The 24,219-nt window shown below is 40.5% G+C and overlaps 1 protein-coding gene across 3 annotated transcripts in view; it reads left to right on the top strand.

Moving 5' to 3' along the window:
• FRMD4A (FERM domain containing 4A) overlaps positions 1–24,219 on the top strand; it is a 291,903-nt gene that overhangs the window by 127,288 nt on the left and 140,396 nt on the right. For all 3 annotated transcript variants that reach the window (XM_063308199.1, XM_063308198.1, XM_063308200.1), the window contains exon 2: positions 12,352–12,417. In XM_063308199.1, coding sequence (XP_063164269.1) covers positions 12,352–12,417 — 66 coding nt within the window. The remainder of the gene's footprint in view (positions 1–12,351; positions 12,418–24,219) is intronic.

Below are 24,219 nucleotides of genomic sequence, written 5' to 3'. Positions count from 1 at the left end.
TCCTATACAGGTCTTCTGTATATTCTTGCCACCTTTTCTTGATCTCTTCTTCTTCTGTTAGGTCCTTGCCATCTTTGTTTTTGATCATACCCATTTTGGCCTGGAATTTACCTCCAATGTTTCTCATTTTCTGGAAGAGGTCTCTTGTCCTTCCTATTCTATTGTCTTCTTCCACTTCCACCCATTGCTTGTTTAAAAATAATTCCTTATCTCTTCTGGCTAACCTCTGGAATTTTGCATTCAATTGGGCATATCTCCCCCTATCACTGTTGCCTTTTGCTTTCCTTCTTTCTTGGGCTACTTCTAGTGTCTCAGCAGACAGCCATTTTGCCTTCTTGGTTTTCTCTTTCTTTGGGATGTATTTTGTTGCCGCCTCCTGAACAATGTTGCGAACTTCTGTCCATAGTTCTTCCAGGACCCTATCTACTAAGTCCAGTCCCTTAAATCTATTCTTCACCTCCACTGCATATTCCTTAGGAATATTAGTGAGCTCATATCTAGCTGTGGGTCTTCCCTAATTTCTTTAGTCTGATCCTAAATTGCGCAATAAGAAGTTCATGATCTGAACTACAGTCAGCTCCAGGTCTTGTTTTTACCGACTGTACAGATGTCCGCCACCTTTGGCTGCAAAGGATGTAGTCAATCTGATTTCGGTGTTGTCCATCTGGTGAAGTCCATGTATAAAGCCATCTCTTAGGTTGTTGGAAGAGAGTGTTTGTCATGCAGAGTGAGTTGTCTTGGCAAAATTGTATCAGCCTATGTCCTGCTTCGGTTTGTTCTCCCAGGCCATGCTTACCTGTAATTCCAGGTGTCATCTGACTGCCCACCTTAGCATTCCAATCTCCCGTGATGAAAATAACATCTCTTTTAGGCATGTTGTCCAGTAGGTGCTGCAGATCCTCATAGAACTGCTCTACTTCAGCTTCTTCAGCATCTGTGGTTTGGATCACTGTGATGTTAGATGGCTTGCCCTGAATTCGAACTGAGATCATTCTATCCTTTTTTGGATTGTATCCAAGCACTGCTTTAGCCACTTCACTATTAATTATGAAGGCTACTCCATTTCTTCTGTGGTCCTCTTGTCCACAGTAGTATATCTGGTGGTCATTTGATGTGAAGTGGCCCATTCCAGTCCATTTCAGTTCACTGACGCCCAGAATGTCTATCTTTAATCTTGACATCTCACCAATAACCACATCCAATTTGCCCTGGCTCATAGATCTTACATTCCAGGTTCCAATGGTGTGTTGATCCTTAGAACATCGGATTCGCCGTTCACCACCAGCACCGTCGGCCGCTAGCCGTCCTTTCGGCTTTGAGCTAGCTGTGCCATCACGTCTGGGGCTAGTTGAGCTCATCCTCTGTTCCTCCCCAGTAGCATTTTGACCATCTTCCGACCTGGGGGTCTCATCTTCCGACGGTATACTGACATATCTTTCACGGCAAGAATACTGGGGTAGTATTCCCCAGGGATCGCATTTAGTCTGACCTCTCTGTCATGACCTTCCCATCTTGGGTGGCCCTTCATGGTTTAGCTCATGGCATCATTGAGGTGCTCAAGCTCCAGCACCATGACAAGGTAACGATCCTTTGCTGAAGTCTTCTGAGGTAGATCAAGCTAATTTCTTAATCTTTAAGTAATTCATAGGTGAGTTTATCCAAAGTTATAAAGTTGTGAGAAGCCCAGTTTACCCAAGTTACATATTTAGGTGCTATTTTAAAAGTTGCATTATCCCATGTAATGCAAAAGGGTCTCACTGGATATCCTTTCCAAACAAATGTATTCAGTATCTTGTAAATTGGGTTAAAATATAAAATTATACAGTATAATAGAGCAAACATGAGAAGGCCTCTCAAAATATAAATCAGTATTAGACTAATACTGGGCTCGATGAATAACAGTTGGGCTGGATGAATCCAAGGCTGGAGTTAAAATCGCTGGAAGAAACATTAACAATCTCAGATATGCAGAAGATACCACTTTGATGGCTGAAAGCAAAGAGGAACTGAGGAGCCTTATGATGAAGGTGAAAGAAGAAAGTGCAAAAGCTGGCTTGCAGCTAAACCTCAAAAAAAACAAGATTATGGCAACCAGCCTGATTGATAAAATAGAGGGAGAAAATGTAGAAGCAGTGAAAGACTTTGTATTTCTAGGTGCAAAGATTACTGCAGATGCTGACTGCAGTCAGGAAATCAGAAGACACTTAATCCTTGGGAGAAGAGCAATGACGAATTTGATAAAATAGTTAAGAGCAGAGACATCACACTGACAACAAAGGTCCGCATAGTTAAAGCAATGGTGTTCCCCGTGGTAACATATGGCTGCGAGAGCTGGACCATAAGGAAGGCTGAGAGAAGGAAGATAGATGCTTTTGAACTGTGGTGTTGGAGGACAATTCTGAGAGTGCCTTGGACTGCCAGAAGATCAAACCAGTCCTTCCTCCAGGAAATAAAGCCAGACTGCTCACTTGAGGGAATGATATTAAAGGCAAAACTGAAGTACTTTGGCCACATAATGAGAAGACAGGACACCCTGGAGAAGATGCTGATGCTAGGGAGAGTGGAGGGCAAAAGGAAGAGGGGCCGACCAAGGGCAAGGTGGATGGATGATATTCTAGAGGTGACGGACTTGTCCCTGGGGGAGCTGGGGGTGGTGACAACCAACGACAGGAAGCTCTGGTGTGGGCTGGTCCATGAAGTCACAAAGAGTTGGAAGCGAATGAATAAACATTAGACTAATATTAATCAATTTCAGGCTTCTCCTAGACGGCTAAACTAGAACAAATTAAATAGGCACATAAGAATGCAGGAATTTCTGATGCAGAATTATGTTATAGAAAAACTAAGAACTTCTTCCAAAAGAATTCCAGCAACTGCTGTATAGCAAATACAAGTCATATTTATAGTGTAATCAAGGTTCACATTCTTGTGCTTTTTTCTCCCAAATGTAGCTCAGGTGGAAAAAATGTGCCCAACTTTGGGGCAGGAGACCCAGTTTCCACCCATCCTTTGTTTTGGTAATAGTTAGCTCTGATATCAAGCTGTTCTCCTCTGACTGTATGAGAACTAAACAAAGCAGTCTGAACACAACCTAAAACCACAACTGTGAACTTGCATTGTGAGAATTCACTACTGTATTCATTTGAGGCCTGATTAGATAGCAGCTTGATAAAATATTTTCCTCTCATTTCGTATGATTTGACCCCCTATGAGCTAAGTCGTGGATGGCAAGAAGAGAATGATAAAAAATAACTTATTTTCAGTGTCAGTCTTTACCAAGGATTATCTTATTTTATTTTTTTACAAATTTTCCTTCCTTATTGTTGGCACAAGGGGTACTACTTACAGCATATTCAGAAATCCAATATTTAAGGTAACTAAATGGTTGTGTATTGCCTGAGAATAGATTAGAAGTTCAGGACAGTTTTGTCCCAAAGATGCCCTTGATCACTGAGTGGTGTGCAAGGGGCAATGTTTCATTAGATGGGTAGGGTGGGGATAACACTAAATTTGATTTACTTTATTCAAATGGATTTAATATAGCTAGTATGATCACTCCCAGCATATTTAATAATTTGCTCCTTCTGACCTCCTAAAATGTCAAGTGTCTTCTCTTGGAAGTACTGTGGGCTTGAACTCAAGATTTGGAGAGGGAGTGGTTGCATGTGATGACCAACAGTCCTTTAGACTGCAGTTTCCCAAGCAATGCTAAACTTCCTAGATGGTTACTGTATTGAATCACACTCCCCAAAATTCAAAATTTCTACATCAGATGCAGCTCTTTCTAAGCATCTGTGGCTGTAAAGTTGCTGGCTGCTTAAATCATTCTTCAAACAGAACAAAACTTGGGAGTCAAAATATGATGAAGATTCCTCTCCATAAATACAAGATAAACTGTTCTTCCGAGACATACGTGACCACCAGATTAGAATTACCAGATTCTGACTGGTAACTATCCAGTGGTTGTCCAGATTTTTGCAGTCCTCATGTGGCAGTCTTATAGAAAGTAACTCAGAAAATAACCAAGGAATCTAGGCCTATGAACAGAATAGGTGCAGAAAAGGGTGCAGTTAGAGGAAAGGGTCAAAAGGAATAGTCCCTGGGAGTGTGCAAACCCTGGTCTTATCACTTGAAATGAGACCGACCCATGGATGTGCTGGGTGCCTGTCAACAAGAAAGACCAAATATGTAATCTTTCTTGGACTCAGGGGCTATCATATGGATCTGAATAAGAGCAGCTAAGCCAAAGAGGATGCCATTTCCCAGTAGTTCAGGTTGGGGCATTAACCGTTTTAAAAAAACATTGTTGAGCAAAACTGGCAATAGTTTTTTTTGACTCAGGGATGAGTAGAGAACATTTAATCTCAGCAGCGGGGGGAAATCCTCTGATCAGCAAGTATGAGATGGAGACATTGCAAGTGTGATCTATTTGTGGCACCTAGATTGTGATTTCCCAATCCATAGGCAGTACCTTCTGTTGGCTGGTTTTTATCAATACTTACCTGGGAACAAATTATTTTAATTTAATCAGTAGAAGTGTGTAACGTAATCTTAAACTCCAAATGTGATGTTAATGACTGGGAGAGATGTTTCAAGAAGGAGGTGCATGTCTCTAAGGGTACTATTCTTGTTTCAAGAAGTCACAACATCTATCACATTGCAGCTCTTTCTGAAATAACAGATTCTTGAACCAAGATGTTTGAGTAATGGCCAAGGAACAATACAAGGCACAATTACATGGGAATCAGAATTTGCGCTCCTCTGAAGCTCCTCTGATAAGCACACTATTTCCTATTACACTGTCTTAAATAAAAATAGATGAGGCATGAAAAACGCCCCATAATTCAAATGCTTTCTAGCAGAATGTTGTATGGAAAGTCGTCATGGTAAACAGCATTTACACTTCATTTAATCGAGGTGAAGGTATCATTCCAGCTGAAGCCTTAAGGAACATCTTAGCTGTCAGGGTTGCTCGTCTATAAGCAGTTGCTGATGCTGCTTTAATTAAGTGTGTGCATGCACACCCAGACCACACAGAAATGTCTTCTTTGTGGATGAATCCAGATATTTCCACAGATACTTTAATATAGTGATGATTTAACAGGAAGTTGACATCTAAGCAGTGATTTGCTAAGCATATTTTCCATGTTTCCCAGGACACAATATGGGACATTTCTAGCACATGTTTGGAACTGTAGACAAGATCAAGGGGTCAGGCACTAAGTTGCCAAAATATGTTGTGCAACAGTGCAGAACAATTGCCCTCTTCTCTGTATGACCCTTAGTTAAGAAATACACTGGATAAGTGTTCGGCAATTTGTAAATGAGATTTTAGAGCTTTTATGCTGATGTCACAGGTAGCTAAAAGAACAATAGCTTCCTAGTGCAAATAGGCAAAGCTCTGTGAGTTGCCACATATTTTTAAGAGGAATTTTCTTTCTTCTTGGTGAATGTATCACCATCAATCCCAGAGAAATGTGGATAAGGCATATTCAGCGCATATATAGAAGGGAAAATTTGAGCATATGTTCATTTCCTGCATGAACACCCCATGGAAACTTACATCAAAGAGCTTTGGAGGCAGAGAAGTGTTTTCTAAAATATTCAGAGATTTCTAGATTCTCCTAGAAATTTAGGAGGAAAGCTGTGTTAGATTATAGTAGCCAAAAAACAGGAGTCTGCTAGCATCTTTTCTGTGTAACTGATGTTATTAAAAGGCATAAGCTTTTGAGAGCTGGAAAAGATGCTACCAAATCCTTGCAATTTTTGCATATTTCGAGGCAACTTAACAAATAAGATTTTATCTAAAGGAAGAAAGGATTCAATCAGATGGGTGGCAGACAGGGAAGGGAAACAAAGGTACATTGCCCTTGTGGAATTAGTCCCTGTGTTTCTTCTGTTGCCTACACAAAGGTGAGGGAGTAACTTGAAGTAATGTTATTTCTTGAGAGCCAGGTAGGTGTAGTGGTTAAGGCACCAGGCTAGAAACCGGGAGACTGTGAATTCTAGTCCCACCTTAGGCACAAAGCCAACCTTGGGCCAGTCACTCTCTCTCAGCCCTAGGAAGCAGGCAGTGCAAACCACTTCTGAAAAACCTTGCCAAGACAACAGCAGGGACTTGTGCAGGCAGTCACCAAGACTGACTCAAAGGCACTTTCTCAAAAAATGTTATTTTTTTAGGGCTGGATTGTAAAGACTATGGCATCCTTAGAAATGGACGAATAACAGGCAGGGCCACCAGAACCAAGACTTTCTAAAGCATAAGATGCCCAATGAGGGGCTTTGGGTATGAATTGAAAGAGTTTCCAATAGTTATAGCACTGTTTATCAACCTTGGCTGGCTGGGGAATTCTGGGAGTTGAAGTCCACACATCTTCAAGCTGCCAAGGTTGAGAAACACTGGATTATAGTATACTTTCTGATGGTGAGATCAGTGCAGAACTGAAATGCTACTGATAACTAGATAGGCTCTTAATTTCCATGATAGTGCCATATTTGATTGCTCTTACATATTTCCTTTTACCACTTAAAATATATGTTTTATAAATACATACACCACCTACTCCCAGCTGACATGGTGGTAACAAATATAGATGTTAAAACCACCAGTCAGCATTAAAATTTCAAAAATTTAAAATGTTTGGGTAAAAGACATGCCTCCTCAACTTTAATAAGGAAAGGATAGGCCTGCAACAGCATTCTGATCCACCATAGAGACCTAGAAAAAGCAGTAGGGTGTTTTGCTGAGACCTGCAAAATATGCCTTATTGAAGACTTTAGGACAGGCAGTTCTTAAGATAACCTGGATCTAAGCTGTGTTAGAATCTGTAAACCAAGGAAGCATCTTGTATTAGTCTTGGACAGTCCATGGGAAAGTGCTGCTACACAGAGAAGACAAAAGTGGTCTGGACAGACAAATGCTTGGCTTGATATATAAGGTAGCTTCAAACATACATCCTTCAGGAAGGCCGGTGTGGTATTGCGGTTAAGACATGGGACCAGGGGCAGGGATATCCAGGTTCAAGTCCCAACCCAAATGTGAAGCTTACTAGATGATGTCAGGTTATCTATCTATCTATCTATCTATCTATCTATCTATCTATCTATCTATCTATCTATCTATCTATCTATTGCATGGCAGCACATCATACATATTACAAATATGTTATACTAAAAAGATTGGGAATATAAAAAGGTATATAGAAAATATAGATTGGTCATAGGGCAATTATAACTAAAAACAAACATTAAGATTACAAATATAGTCTTTTGCAGCATCAATTGCCATCAGGAAATCAGCAAAGTTCCCATCATAGGCTCCAGTCTCACATTCTTGTATTATGTGTTTAACCGTTTGCCTGTCATGATGTCAGGTTTCATGTAGACTCAGCTATAGATCTCAACTCACTAGACTCAAAAATTGGCTTCCTTGGTGGTAGGTTATCACCCATGATTCACCTAGCTTACCACAGCCATGCAGTACTTAGAAGTAAAAACCTTTATTTAAGTCCATGCCCCAGGATTCAAACTTTGGTCTTTCTAAGGCAATGGATACTGTTCTCTTGATGGCCTCGGGAATCTCTTGATCTAGATTGACATAACGATTCTGTCTAGCCTGGGAACTGCTGGTTCTTCATCAGCTTTGCTCCTTACAACTTTGGGCCAATCCTCCAAAGTCTCATGTGTTTACTATTGTGAGGATAAGAGCAGACACCTGTACATGCTTTTTTGATAGTTTAAAAGAAAAACAGGATATAAAAATGGTAAATGATTCAAAAATTTGAATCAAATTCCATTCCTACATAAGACACATCCATGGAGTTTCTTAGCAGTAGTATGGAAGTGATTTGTCACTGCTTTCTTCCAGGATGGATTTTTTCCAGTTTTCCATCTAGCCTACACCTCTGGAATTTTCTCCTGGTCTCTCCACCAAGTATTAACCAGGTCTAACTCAGCTTAGCATTTAGGATGGGTGTTCCCACCTGCTGTGATTCTCTGTCGCTGAACTTTTAAATAAATGAAATTGCTAAAAATTATCAAGGATCATTTCACACAATTATGATCAGGATTTAAAATACCTCTTACTCTTTTTTTTTAACAGAAGTTTAAAAAAAAGTCTTGCTAGGTGATCTCTTGCATATTCATGCCCTTATTTTAATAAAGACCTTTCAAGTACTTTATACTGAATATTGTGACTCCCCCTTTTGCCCCAAGCCAAAAGTAGTTTTAATGGCCAATAATATCCTATCATAACTAGAACAATAAATTTGCCTTCCCTGCATCTAACTGAGAAAAGCCAGAGCAGGGTTCCTTGACTTGAGAAACTTGGAAGCTACCAGTAGAACAAGACCTTTAATTTGGGTTAGCAAATTTTGGAATTATTAGGTGCAGAAGCCTCAGTGTGATAAGGAAGAGTGGGTCATTTCAACTATTGCTGTGGAACGAAATGCTGTGACATAGACGTAAGAGTTGCATTTTGCAGTCTGTAGAAGATAGAAGGAAGCTCTGACATTTCTTCAGTAGCTTGTAAACAAGCCAGGAATCCAGGTGTTTGCTCCGTTTCTGTAGGTCAGCTGTTTTCAGGCAGAAGAAACAAGTAATGGTCACCCAGGTCATCGGCCCTGGAGTTAAAAGAATTGTGTGGACTAGAAATTCCACACTACTAACCGCAGTGCAAAAATGGCCAAGGCAAAATGATTAAAAGTTGTGGCATCCCATCCAAAATCATTTGAAAGAGGCAAAACGATCAGTCATGTCAGATGAAGGGTCTGTTGTGTGGGACAGAGCAAAGGTAATGGAATCAGTTGTTTGGAAAGGTCCTTAAGGCAAAACGAAGCCTGCCTGTTCAAAGTAGGCCATGGAAGGCTTGCAGAAGGGGCATTCCGTAAAGCAGGTGTCTTACATTCACTGTCCGTGGCATTTTCTGAAGCTCACAGTGATTCTCTGTAGGCACAAATCTTGAAAATGTATCAGCTATTTTTAGATAGCAATTTAGATCTTGTTAGATAATAATAAAACCAAATGTTGATACTCTGGTTAATGAAAAACCATGCCAACTAAGTGGCAAAAGAAGCATTGCTTTGCAGCTCTTTTTTACATTCAAGTTCTCTTTTCAAATTTAATACATTTATGTTTAATAGCACACCGCAATACCTTTCATTTTCTTCATTTTTTACTCACTGGAGGCTTTTCTATTAGTGTAGTATGGTGGTCCTTGGGCGAATGAACCAGTCCTTGTGAAGATTTGAATTTGAAACTCCTGTTACAAAGTATCTGAGCAATGCACATAAAAAAGGGGCAGGAATTTGATTGCATCATTGTGGCCACCATCTTGACTTTTTTGACACCCTCCCTGCAGACACCCCTGAAAATACCTACCGATCTCCTGTCTTTCAGCTATGTTGGGACTACAATTCCCATTGGTCATAGCTGGAATTCTGGAAACAGTATTCCCCATATACAGTATCTGGGGCTGTCTAGACCATTCACTTTAGCATGCTTGTTAAAATAATGGGGCAATGTTAAAACAAAATCTACCACTCTTGGTCTGAAGTGACACAGGTCAGCATTAGATGCATCATACTATAATTCTATATTTTAGCTTTCCTTGTGATCTAATTACAGTATCTCTGTGTGTTCTGATGTTATTGCAGACTCTTGACTACTTCTCATTGTGTTTAAATATCATATGTCTCCATGGTTATTGGTTCCTTAAATCTTTTTCTGCCCCAAATTTTTATCTAGATAAAAAGAGCTCAAGGTGTGTGTCAAGGTGTGTGATCCCACCTGGTCACTTTCTGTTATATTGTTTTTGTCAAATGATATTTATCACTCTGTTGACCTCTTGCCCAATATAGAAAAGGGTATCAAATTTGGACTATGAAGACTGAGGTCCAAATTAGAGGTCAACCACAATCGGTTTCTTAGATGTAAAGTGGAAATAATTGTGATTTCTCACTCTTGAAGAATAGAAAGGGAATCAATGATAGTTGCTTGAAAAATCCAGATAATCTTAATATCTAGGGCCTGGATAACTCACCAGACTAGCCTATTTAATCAGGTTTGTTTGGAATATGAAATAAAGCCATCTTATATGCCTTGACAAGAGCTCCTTGGAAAAGGAGATGGATTCAAATGTATAGACCTCCATACTTCCTAGTTCTTTGGAATGTATAAATACTTCAGAATTCAACTTCTGAATGTGATCCTTGGTCTTGTAAAAGCCTCTTTGAAGTTACAAACTTTGAGGAGGCCCTCAACAAGGAATGGGGATCACCCCTTCTTTCTTCTTCCATCCTTAGTCCCTACTGTAATCCAGAAAAAATGCTCAGTCAGTAGTCTGATGCCTGTGCACCTTCCTATTCCCATCGGTTGCTTATATGCTTACTAGTTCTATGTCACAGGGATGTCTCATTTCCTGCTAAAAAGGAGCAACTACAACCTCAATCCTGCTTGGATGATAATCCATTAAATGAGGGTGCAAGTTCATTTTATTCATTCATTCATTCATTCATTCATTCAATTTATATGACCACCCATTTCAACAAGTGGCTCTGGGCAGTGAACAGAATAAAAAAACAATTATAAGCATTGCAAAAATTAAAATGCAAGGCAGCCAAGAAACATCATAACCCAAATCACTAATATAGAAATGGGTCCTGCACACACTCAGGGCTCCTGGCCCGGGCAGAGAACCAGGTCTTTAGAGCCTTATGAAAGGCCAGCAGAGCCAGGGCCATCCTGATCTCCAGAGGAAGAATGTTCCATAAGTTGGGCACTACAGCAGAAAAGGCACAGCTTCTAGGCCCCACAAACTGGCATTCTTCAGACAATGGGACCTGAAGCACGCCCATCCTGCCTGACCAGATTGGATGGATAGAAACTGGGGAGAGAGAGTCCCTCAAGACAAAGATGTGGTGTCTGAAGAAAGCGCATCCATCAGCCAGTGCAAACACCTGCTTTTTATAGAAGGTGGGGGTGAGGAAGCAGATCATACCTTGCCCCACTCCTCCCCAGAGCATGGAAGCCTTCTCTCTCCTCCCCCCACCCACCTCTTGATGGATTCTTGCCTGAGTGATGATTTTGTTCATACTCAGGATGATTGGCTTTTCATTTCAGCTGTTCTTCACCAGCTCCATACCACCTTTTTGGGGAATGCTGTAGGGCTTCAGGTTCAGGGCCAGAGTTCCATGTATAACTTTCTTTTAATTTGGTTGCCCTTGCTAAACAGCAACATTCACTGGGATTCTGTGGTTAAGTTGAGTTCATCTCAGTTGGCTTTATGCTCAGCTGGTTGTGAAGGCAAAGGAGAGAAGAACCACACCTGCAAAATATGTAACATCTTGGTTCAGGGCACCAAAGCTAAGAGATGTTTCACTTTCTGACCCAAACCTATATTCAGATGAGCCAAATGTAGGTTTGAAAAATGTTTCATAGTTCCCAGTGTGGTTGTTACCACCTCTATCCTTGCTGTGTCAAGAGCATGAGGTGTGGCTGGTGTGCACGCGAATGATGGAGGTCTGGGAGAGACCCCTGCTACATTCTTCAAGTAGTGAGGTCCAAGTGTGGAGTCTTAGCACAATTCCTTCCCTATTCCATCAGTCCCACCATGATTATACTCTTATACTCAGATTATTCCTCTGTTTATACTCTTGTTTAGTGTTTCTCAACCTTGGCGGCTTGCAAGACTGTGGACTTCAACTCCCAGAATTCACCAGCCAGCATTGCTGGCAGGGAATTCTGGGAGTTGAAGTCCACACATCTTCAAGTTGCCAAGGTTGAGAAATGCTGCTCTTGACTCTGGGCCTGAGGATGGGGGTGGGAGAAAGAGGATGAGTGCCAAAGAGACAAAACAAGAGAAGCAGTAGGGTTGGCAGAAACCCAGCTAGGTCCTCCATTGGTGCCAACTCTTCTGGATTGCTCCATGTACATTCACTTGTGTTCCCTCTAGGCTGTGTTGCTGGAAATAATCCCAGGTTCATCGCTCTTTCCCTCTGCAGCAACAAAGACAGTGGGAGTCATGTAAGGTGGATGCCCTTGGCTTTTTCCATGAACTCCATTCTTAGCCTGGCACAATCCCCCGCGTAGGGCAGGATCAAAACAGAGGCAGCATGTGCCATGCACCAATAGCTAACAGGGCAAGTTACTTATTTATTTCTCCCTTCCAACCTTCCTTTTCTTCCGGCTCCAGTGAAAGCTTCAACAGGGCTTGAAAAAACCCTTTGCTCCCACACAGCCTTTGGAACAGCTGAGGCTTCAGCATGTTGACAGCAATGTTTGGCAAGCTTGTGAATTAAGCATCTGTTAAAACTCGCTTTTTCATCTCCTGGGTTTTTTTCCCCCCTTTCCTAGATGACAGAGGGCCGCCGGTGTCAAGTGCACCTTCTCGACGACAGGAAATTGGAACTTCTCGTGCAGGTAATTAACCACCTCTGTATCTTTGGGACCTTGCCAGAACTCTAAAATGTTTTTGCTCTGTGCTGCACAGTGGAAGAGATCTCTGATTTAATTAATGGAATCTCTATTAGTCATCCCCTTACAGGATTTGATGTTTCAGGGCCATGGGTGGAAGGGGAGCTGTCAAAGAAGTCAATTGAAGTCCCACCCCTTTGCACCAGTGACGTTGCTCTCATGCAAAAGGAGGGCAGGACTTTGTGCAGTTGTGACCACCATCTTGAATTTTTTATTCCTCCTCCCCCAGCCCCCGCCCCCCAGAAACCCATTACTCTTCCTGTGTCTGAAACCTCATAACTGAGGTGGTGTAAAATACAGTGCATCAGACTCTAAGGCAGTGTTTCTCAACCTTGGCCACTTGAGAATGTGTGGACTTCAAGTCCACACATCTTCAAGTGGCCAAGGTTGCGAAACACTGCCCTGAGGGGTGATAGCAAGACTGAACATTCTTCCACCCTGAACGTTACATTCAACTTTCATTCAACCTTACGTTCAACCCCCTGAGTCCAGGTCTTACACAGACTGCAAACCCCACAAGGCGGCCCCCACTTCTGAACCATTGCATTGAGAGAACATCACTGGGACTTGGGGTGAAAACCTGATAAATACCTTGGTATTGCTCTTACAAACCACAGAGAACCCTATTACTAAGTATGGATAGCAAATGTGGGGTTCCTCTATTCCACGAAATCCATGTGATGATGATTATTGGAGAAACGGCTCATTATGTGACTAGGGGGAGATTAGTATGCTAATGAATTATGTTGGTAGATTTTTGCTACAGTTTCCCATGGACGTTTTAATGCTTCATTTTAATGTTTTATTGTTTGTAATGTTTTATGGTTTATGATGACATTGGATGTATTGTTGTTGCTGTTGTTGTTGTTATTTTGTAAACCACTGAATCTGAATGGAGCTGGTGACATATATATCCAAATTATTGTGATTATTATTATGGCCCCCTTCCTACCAAACTTCCAGCGTTTTGGCCAGGGGTGTCTGTAGGGAGGTAAAAGAAAGTCAAGAGGGCAGCCACCACCATGCAACTGAAGCCCCACCCCTTTTTATATTAACCCCCTCTCTACAGATATCCCTGAATTTGACCATAGGTAAGAAATGACTCAAATACAATCTTGGCTTGTGGCTGAGAATCCAGGATATCTCCTTGCAGAAGATATTCTTGGCAAATGTAGTCCTTCCTTAATTTGGGCCAAAGACAGTGAAGAGTGGGCAAGGCCAACAGGTGCGCTATCACTTTCCCTCCACACATTGGATCAAAGGGTGGAAAAGGATATATGAATGGGGCAGCTGTGAAAAATGATCAAATTATGATATCACAATAGCAAAGCAACCAAGGCAGGAGTTTTGATCGGTTGAGTTCTTTATTTTGTAAAACACATTTTTAGATATATTCATGGTTTGTGCCTTTGGTGAACAGTTTTTGGGAGGAGGTAAAGAACACTACATAGGCGGTAATAACATGAATGATATAAAAAGTGATAATAATACTAAGCACAACCATAATGTGTATTAATAAAATGTTTTTCCTAAAGACTCAGGGAACTGTATGTATGTATCTCCCAAATGAGCTGATATTCTCTTAAGCATTTTGCCACACTGACTCGCATAAAATCCTGAAATCGGAATTGGAAGGATTAAAAACAACGAACACCTCGCCCAAACACTGCTTGGTGTAGTTAAGGGACAGGAAGTGAAGCACGCATGATGCTTTAAGTACAGTGAGGCCTACTTGGGGTGAAGAGGGTTGAATGTGAAGTCTCATTCTAGCAGAAAAAGGTAGATGAATGGGAACCTTTTGAGCACGATTTGAGTCACAGGAGATGCAGTTCAGGATGACATTGTGATGATGAAAGTCCAGCAAGATTCTTTCCAGACTAAAAGGAGTAACAATAAATAGTCTCTCTTTAAAAAAAAGTTAGAGAAGAGCATTAAATATTTTTAATATTTACATTTTGTACGCAGCAGCCTTCCAACCTGGTGACTACCAGAATATAGCTTCCGTATTTCCCAATACGGAAATGGCGCCTAAGAGGTCCATACTCTGTACTCACAAGACTTCTGGAGTACATCAACTTAGGGAAATCTGGTAGAAGCCACAAAGAGGTCATGCACATCAGGATGTCATCAAAGGTACTAAGCAAATTACATAATTCCACTCTTAACATGTGATTTCATGACTTCGCTCCCCTCTCTGGATGCCCAGGGAAAGCTGTTTTACAGGCAGGTATGAACGACAGGTGCATTCAGATGACAGTTTATGTAGAAGAGGGAGAACACAACGTCACGTTTGAGTCCCGTGCATCAGAGCAGTCAATCTTGAAGTGGAGCCCTTGGAACAAATGTATATCAAAATTATTTTTAATTTTAAAAATATACAGAATGTATATGTTGCCCCAGTAAAATATTCCTTGTTTTATATGGGTTTTACTAATGCATACTAAGATTATTTCTGTGGTTCCCTTTGGCTCTGCTCTGCTGGGCATTGCAGAAAAATGGAAGTTTGGGCTTGGTGATAGTTTCCAAAATGGCAATATTGGGAAAGAGAGTGAACCTATCTTCACATCATTACATTATTTATTTTAATTTTAATTGCATTAATTTTACGACCATGTTTTATCTCCTGTGTGATTTGTTTTGCTGCTGTAAACCCCCGTGCATGCTCATATAAGTAGAAAGGCACCGTGTCAATTTAATTACACCTTGGGCATTGCCTCTAGGTGTTGTCAGGGAAAAAGGCATTCAGGAATGGTTCCAGAATATTCCCTTTCTGGCAGTTAGGCCTAGTTTATGCAAAGCAGATGCAAAATAAGATTGTCCATTCATGGTGGATCAGGACGAGGCCGGGCTGAATGAATTCAGAAAACTGGATGATGTGATTTTACCTCATGATTCACTTTGGGGGAAGACCAACGTGCAAAAATGCTTTCAGATTATCCAATTTGAATCCAATCTGATTAAGATTTAAGATGGGATTCAACAGATGTTCATTAAAAAAATATATAATAAAGCATTGTTTTTCAACCTGCATGAGTTATCCTTTTACTTAGTACAGTATTAGCACTATGTACAGGTAGTCCTCAATTTACGACCATTCATTTAGCAACTGTTCGAAATTATGACAGCACTGAAAATTTATGACCAGTCCTCGCACTTATGATCATCACAGCGTCCCTGCAGTCACATGATCAAAATTTGGGCACTTGGCAACCGGCATGTATTTACAACGGTTGCAGCATCCCAAGGTCACATGATTGCTATTTGTGACCTTCCCAGCTGGCTTCCAACAAGGCAAATCAATGGGGAACTGCATGATTCACTTAATGACCACTGCAAAAAATGTTGTAAAATTGGGTGCAGTCACATGATGCCTCACTTAACAACAAATTTTCTGGTCCCTATTGTGGTTGTAAGTCGAGGAGTACCTGTATAACCACTCCCCGTAAAACTTGCAGAGATAGATGTCTGGTCAAGCCACAACAACATCATACACATAATGATATCATTGGGCAAACGATGGAATTACGTAATTAAGTCATTTCCCCTCTCTCACCCAAATACCTGTGTTTGCCAGGCTTGTCTTAAGTTTGATTCAGGAAAGGAATAAATACATTTGAGTGCAGTCTAATCAGGCTATCCCCAAACCATCCAAAGGGAACACTGGGAACTAATTGCAGCAAGTGGGTATCTGAAAATATGATTTATGCACCATCTTTATACAAACTTTTGCATTTTTCTTCTTCTTTCATTTTCCTTTTTGGGAAATACGAGACAATCTCTTTTTCAGCTTTGTTCTCTGATCCCATTCTTTAAACTTCTGCTTGAGATATTTTCTTTATCTCAGTGCACTTTTTAGGAAATACTTGACTGCAAGGAGTTAATCTTTCCCAGGCAGTGAGCATCTTTCCTTAATGTGGTTGGGCAGAGAATTGATTTATTCCAATCGTTTTCCTGTTTTGAAGTCTTTTTTTTTTCTTTTTTACATTTGTCTACCAGTATTAAACTTAGGCCTTTTTACATGAAAGGTTAGGCCACGAAGTTCCTTCTCTTTATTATCTGCCATGCATAAGGAATGTTTGATTTTGTGTGTGTGTGGATCAGCTTTCTAAACATCTTGACAAGTGTGCGAGTTTGTTTCAAATCATAAGCATTTTAGACTGTTTCCTTTTATTTTTGCCACAAACATCGGTTCTTGTTATCTGGCTGAGAATCACTGCGTTAAGAGATAAGGGTTTAAAATGCCTCTGCTGAGAACAAGAATAACGTTTCCCACACAAAATTTTCAGCAAACTTTTTCAAAGATAGAATATCAACAGTGATAAACCTATGTAGATGTAAATGAGTCACAGGCCTAATTATTTTGCCTGTCTTTGGGTAAAGTCAAATCAGAGAAAATAGACATATTTAAATAAATCTGCAAACCCAGCAGGTTTTTTTTTACTGATGGCATGAGCCTGCCTTCCTAATTTCCATGCATTAAATCTTAAAGAGTTCCTGTGTCGTAAGTCATTATTTATCTTCGTGGGGTGGGGGCAGAATAGTTGCCAGAGTGCTTAATCAGCTGTTGGGGAGATGGATGGGTACCTCCAAAAAGCCTGCCAAGCTTTCCTGATGCTCTCTATCCTACTTTCAAAATCATGAACCATCTTTCAGATCTGCTGAACGAATTTGAATGAAGCCACAATACCCAAAGATAAGATTTGTCTGTACCTGATGAGATTTAGACCAGCAGTAAATAACTTGTTCTACAAGATTACTTTTGCTGTGGTTCTGGAGATAATTTAGAATCCCCTTAGTCAGTGATTTATAGTATGTTAGTCATGGTTCCTAATATGTATCCTTGGTTAAAGCTTAATAGTGATTTGTAGTTTTTTTTTTAAGTGATATCATACATTTTATAATGCCATAAGTTATTAATGATGTATTGGAAAACTGAAATCTCAATGACAGTTTAGATTCCTTGTTTCCTGATTCATATTTTGTTTGCATTTTACTCTTTTATTCTTTTTCCAGGTCTATTATCTCTTCTTGTTTATATTCTTTCTTTAAAATGTTTAATTAAAAAAGTAGAAAGACACTGTTACAAGAAAATGCTACCAAAAAGAATCCAATAGATTTCTGAATTTTCCTTTTCTAAAAAAAAAACAACCTCTTTTTTGCTTTTATTAACTGACTACAAAAATACACAGAAGGAAAATAAATAATGCAGAAAATTGTAACAAAAGGAAATGTTAAAAAGAAGCAAAAATATACAGGCCATATATTCAGAGATCCCTAGAGGTATGTAACAGTTCTGTTCAAACATTTCAGTGAATAGCAGCTGTATTTCATTATAATGATCCATAGCTAATCTATGTCAATAAGTTATTTGTTCATATATTGCTAATAACATCAGTTCTGTAGATCATTGAAGCTGAAGCCATATTTTTATCTTTCCAGTGCTGAACAGTAAGTCTTAACTGCTTAATACTACAAGATTTGTTAGAAATACAAGATATTTCTTAAGGGTTTCCTGTTGTTCTGGCTGGTGCATGTGCTGTAGTCTTGATGCCTGTGTAAAACATTGGGGTGTGGACACAATTGCTTCCAAGTATTGTCTCCCTCATTGTAGAGTTGTAGAGCTGAGGATGAGAATATAGTGTGCAGAGCCACAGGGATGACCTTGGAGAAATTGCAGCGACAGTTACAAAATTCATATAAACCCTGGAAATAAAGGAAGTATTAGAAAGAGACGTGCTCCGTCCTAGCTCCCTGGAGTATAAGAGAGGGAGGGAAAAACACAGGCTTCCAGGATTCTCTTACTACATCCTGTATAAATAAAGTAGAGCTCCACTCACTTTTGAGTCTGTTTCCTGACCTAGTCATTCTCCAAGACCTGACACATAGACCAAGGGATGTTGATGAAGATTCTCAGTCATCCAGGTGGAATTGTCTGTAGGTTGAGTTGTGGCAACTGGATTTCTTTCTTTTTGGTAGAAACGTTCTCTGCTTGTCCAAGCAGCTTCTTCAGTCTGGGCAAAGGTTGGTGAGGGGACCCCATATATGTCTTCCAGGGTGGCTGCATTGTCCCTCCACCTGAATGGCTGTTAATTGTGCCATGGAGGTGTGGATTGCCTTTGGGTTGTCTTACTCCTAAATCACTTGTTCATCCCCAAGTGGATCATTAAGAGTGGCCTTCCTGGTGGTCTTAATCTTCCTGGGGACCACCTGGAAGGCCACTCTTAACAATCCACTTGGGGATGAACAAAGGATCTAGGAGTAAGACAACCCAAAGGCAATCCACACCTCCATGGCACAGTTAGCTGCCATTCTGGTGGAGGGACAATGCAGCCACCCTGGAAGACATATATGGGGTCCCCTCACCAACCTTTGCCCAGACTGAAGAAGCTGCTTGGACAAGCAGCGAAACTTTTCAGCCAAAAAGAAAGAAATCCAGTTGCCACGACTCAACCTACAGATAGACCAAGGGACAATACGCCCGATGAAATTCTCCCAAGTAGGTGTGATCAAACAAATGACAATTTCTTTGAGGTAGGGATGTGGGCAAAGAAATGTTACTTTTCCACTAGCATTTTATCACTGAGATGTAATCTAGTGGAATTGTTCCAACTAATTCAGGATCAGTTACAGTCTGACCCTTTAAGAGGTACTAGATTTTAGAGACCTTAGATTACTTGCTGTGAGGAATCTGCAAGAAGCTTCAAGATCCTTTGAAGGTGAAATTGTTCATATCCATCCTGTGACTAAGACCAACTTTAGATCTGCTCAACACCAGCCATTTTGGACAAAACAAATTATCCATATTTGTTTCAGTTAAATTTCAGACACTGAAAGTGTTTTGACTGCCTTGAGGGATGACCTCCATCGCCAAAGCTATGGCCTAATTCAGTCTCTGTGATCTCTCAGCAGCTTTACTTGCCATCAATTTCACTGTCTTCCGAGATCTATTCAGTAAGTTGAGGATGCCAGGCATAGTGATATCATCATTCCATGAGTGACTCCAGCCTTTCTCAACCTTTTGACCCTGGAGGAACCCTTGAAATATTTTCCAGGCCTCGGGGAACCCCTGCCCATTCAGGCTCCGATATAGGCCAGACGTTACAAAATTATTATATTTGTTTCATGGGTAGGCCTGTCTATATGCACTAACAGTGCTCTTAAACTGAAAATAAAGACTGAAACATTCCTCTTTAATGTGAAGTTGCCTGAATTTGAAATGATGGTTTAAGTAAATCATGATCTCCCAGGGAACCCCTAGGGGCTCTCTCAGAACCCTTGAGAAACCTGACTGCCTTTGCTATTTTTGTAAAATCTGTTAATTTGCCAAGATAGGGACTCAGCAATACTACCCAAGTACTATTGGTTCTCCCCAGAATTAAACAGTGCTCCCTTGTAGTCCCATACATCAGCTCTAGAATTCAGGTATCTGTTTCTTTCTCTACTCAGGCCACACCTATGTATATATGGGTCACTGTTATAGCTAGCAGTAAACAAAACACCGGGGCAACATTTTCTAGCCATTGATGACCAAAGAATGCTTAATTCTTAAACTACAGAAGGGACTACAGAAGAGCTCACTTGATTACTGTGGCAGTATTAAAGACATTATAGGAAGACAGTTGTGCTAGTCTATGGTAGCCAAAAATCAGGAATCTGGTAGCACGTTTTCCAATGACTCAGATTTTATTAAAAGGCATGAGCTTTGTGTGCTGTTGCAGCTCACTTCATCAGATGCACAGAGTAGATAAATTGATGTAGAATCCACTTAAAATCCTACATTGGTTTAGCAGCTTTGTGCAACTGATGAAGTAGATGCAGCTCACAACAATGTATGGCTTTTAATTCTTTTTTTTTATTGGAAAAGGTGATACCAGATTCCTTCTAATTTGTAACAATATTAGGTAGTCCTGAATACTGATAAAGAGATGCTGCTTTTTAAATGTGAAGTAATTATATTCAATCAGCTATAAATTAATTAGAAGTAGGTACAAAAATAAAAGTGTGCTTTAATATGAGCTGGCAGGAACAAAGGTCTGGGAGGTAGTAAAGCAAAATATATTCGCTAATGACAATCCAAGCAAGCAGTATTTGTGCCCCCAAAAGTCAAAGAGAGCCAGTTTGGTGCAGTGGTTAAGGCACCAGGCTAGAAACCCTGAGATTGTGAGTTCTAGTTCCACCTTAGGCACGAAGCCGGTTGGGTGACCTTGGGCCAGTCCCTCTCTCTCAGCCCTGGGAAGCAGGCAATGGCCAACCATTTCCAAAATCTTGCCAAGAAAACCGCAGGGACTTGCCCAGGCAGATGCCAGGAGTCCACACTGACTGAAAGGCATACACATACTGAACATACAAAGCTCATTTCAGTCCAAGAGCTCTACAGAAATGAACGCCACAGCTAAGAAATGCAAAGTTTTTTTAAAAAAAAAATGAACGACAGGATCTGTTTGATCTAGATTTCCTTGCTTAAACTGCTCATGGGAAAAAGAGCTGGAAAGTTGGAGAAAGAGCGATGAAAGCTGGGGGGGGGGGTAAGGAGTGTCTTAGGACAAAGTGGCATCTGTTCTATCATTGACTCTGCATGAAAGAAAATAGGAAATATGAAGAGGCTTTGATGTTCCAGCCAACTAAAGAAATGGTTAACATTTTAGTAGTGTTGCCCAGTATGGGATTGCTATTGTATTTGAATCCAGGGAGATCAGTTTTCCCTTAAGAATCTTCTATCCATCCATCTCAGCCTTTTTTTTTTCCTCTGTTGCATCTTTGGACTAGTACTGCTAAAACACACACGCAACCCAAAACTGCAGAGGGAGGCAGTGCTGGAGACATCCTGGTACAGCGCAGCCTAGTCCTGCTTCTTTGAGGATATATCAGACAGAACTTCCTCTCTCTTGAGACATTGGCAGATGTGAAAACCAGTCCTCAGATCCATCTGAGGCTTATCTGCATGTTAGCAACCAATATATTTCATACTGGAGACATGTGCCTGAAGAAATGAGGCCACAATCATAATTATCCCCCTCATTCACACCCTTTCTTCATCTCCCAGATGTCTTCCATCTGTGGTCCCCTAATTTATCCAGTTATCCTGGCTGAGAATTCTAGCTGATCTTCATTTTTTCCAGGAGTGCATTAATATGAAAGTATATGAAACCATTGCCTGATAACCTCAGTCAGGCACTGTATAACAGGACACAAAAAAGGGAAGCTGCCCCGGGGTGTGATATTTCTGTAATTAATTCAAGAGATGAATGATAACCTGGGCAGGCCAAACTAATGAATCTGGGCCGATGGTAAATCCTTAACTGCACCCATGTGAGACAGCAGCAGTCAACACATCTTTTACTACAACTCCCATAATCCATGAGTCTTGTCAGTGCCTGCTAGGGCTGATGGGATTCGTAGTCTTTGACAACTGGAAGCTGCTACGTTGCCTACCCAAATATACAATTAGAAGTTCTTCTGAGTTTGCTTTTCTTTTAATGAGAGACTTTATGAATGGAAGGACTACCTTTGACTTAACATTTTCATCAACAGACTACCCCAGCTTTTTGGTAATTCCACTTTTAAAACGCACAACTGTGAGGAGTGAAACAAAGGAAATTGGCTTGGGGCATCCTTGAAAGCAGCAATAGGCCTGTAATACATCACAGAGTATGTTATTACCGGTGCTTGGAATAGATAGAGAGCAGAACATTATTCTGGAAAAGCAGGAAGACAAATCAAATTGACATTAACCAGGATGAGAGACTGGCTTTTCAGGCCGAGATACAAAACTTTGGTTCCTACTGTGAAATAGTCACTCTTCCTGGAAAGATTCCTATTATAGCTTCAATTTATTTTCCAGGACTGAAAATAGCCTGCTTCTCTTTTTCTGACAGGAACCTAATTAAAACAGCTTGTAAACTGCAGAAACTGTTATTCCACATCTATTTCCCATATTCACCCACTCTCTTTGTTTTAAAGCAGATGTGTGGTTGGTCAAAATATTCTTTCAGTACACATTTACACTGATTTCCAACCCATATGATTCTCAGGGCTTCTTATCCAACCCCGCTCCCCAAAGCCCAGGGGATTTTGGTTTTGTGCTATGAATTCTTTGCTAGAGGCTCTAGTCATATAAAGCTTTTTTCCATGTTTCTTCAGCTGGGAGCCATAATGAAAAAGGAGCTTTAAAATGCAGAGCATAAATCTAGTCTAAATAACCAGCCATAGAAATCTGAGCTTTTATTTTCCTTGTTGCCAAGGTTGCCATTTGCAATTTAGCATCACTTGATGGGGTCTTTTGAGCTTTGTAGAATCCTGCCCCCTTAGTTTTTTTTAAAAAAAAACTTTCTTCCTTCATATCTCCCTGATCTGTTGGTGTTTTGGGCTTCAATTGTGGTGCAGTATTTGGTTACAACAGTTGATTGTAAAGGTAATTGGATGCACTCCTTTCTCTTGTTCTTTTTCCAGTTCGTTTTTGTCGTTGGCATTGTTCTTCAGGGGCCTGTTGGTGTTGCTTTCAATGGAGTCTGTTGCAATTTCTGCACCTAGAAAGCTAAGTATTATTATGGAGGAGATCTATGACCCTTAGCCTCCGTGTGGCATTATTTGGGCCTCCTGGAAGACGTAGCATGTCAACGACAGTAGCATTTCCTAACTGCTTGGACAGAGAAGCAGACCATGGGCTCAGAACTGGGTCATGTATAAAAATAAGTGGGACTTGCATGATCTCATTGTGAGGAACAGGAGATGGGGTCACTCTGTTCTCAACTTCATTTCCGGATCTTTTCCCTTACAAAGAGCCTTTCAGAGAAACAGGGTATAAACAGATTAGATAATCCACCTCTACCCATCCAGCTGTCTGTCCACCCATTAACATGCCTTGGGTATCAAATATTTTTGTTCCTTAGATTGCAAACAGATCATGATTTCTATAGAATGACTAGCATAGGTGCCCTTAGATTTGCCATGCCAGAAGTGCTTAGCTGGTCTCATTAATTCAGCCTTCTGTTCAAACAAGGAGGCAGAGAGAAATATTTTTTGGTAGGGAAAAGAAGCCCCATTCTTCCATTTGGCTACTCTAGGAGAGCAAAAGAGGTGGTCCAGGAGCCATAAGGGTCCCACCAGCATTCTTTTCAGAGCCCTTCCCAAGAAGGAACCAAAATGTTCAGCCCTTTTCTTTATATTTTTTGAAGTTTGGAATGAGAATGAGGAGTAAAATGGGTACTTTAAGCCCTGAGCGGGTCTACAGCACCTATTTCACTCATTAAACTTCTAAAAGTTCTGCCAAAATGGCCTACTTTTGGTAGCCTTGCTAGGTAGACCAGACCAGAAAATCAACTCTACAGGAAGACTAGAACTACACCTTATTGAGACGGGCTCTAAGAACAGAATCTTGCAAGCCTGACTGTGCTCTTCCTCCCTTCCTTCTTATACCCCCAGTGAATCAGACAGGCATCTGCCTGAACCACTTCCAAATATTATCTTGCTTCCCAGGACTTATGGGATGGTTCAGCCTTCTTTGCCTAGGTAATGCTTCTTGCACATTTTTTGTAATAAGAATTTTGTTAAGTTTAAAGCAAAGATAAAAACTAGTACAAAAAGAAAAAAAGAAAAAAAACTAAAAAGTGTGAAATACAAGAAGAAAAGAATTTTAAAGATTACATAAAGAGTTAACTTCCGACTTTTAACAGCAAGAATATACAGCAATTTCCATAATCAAACCCTTACTCTATATCACGTTATTTCTATAAATCATTCCATTAGCAC

This window comes from Candoia aspera, chromosome 7 (assembly GCF_035149785.1).
Source record: "Candoia aspera isolate rCanAsp1 chromosome 7, rCanAsp1.hap2, whole genome shotgun sequence".
NCBI classification, from domain to species: Eukaryota; Metazoa; Chordata; class Lepidosauria; order Squamata; family Boidae; genus Candoia; species Candoia aspera.
Note: the sequence above shows the minus strand (reverse complement) of the source record. Positions and strands in the feature narration are given on the sequence as shown.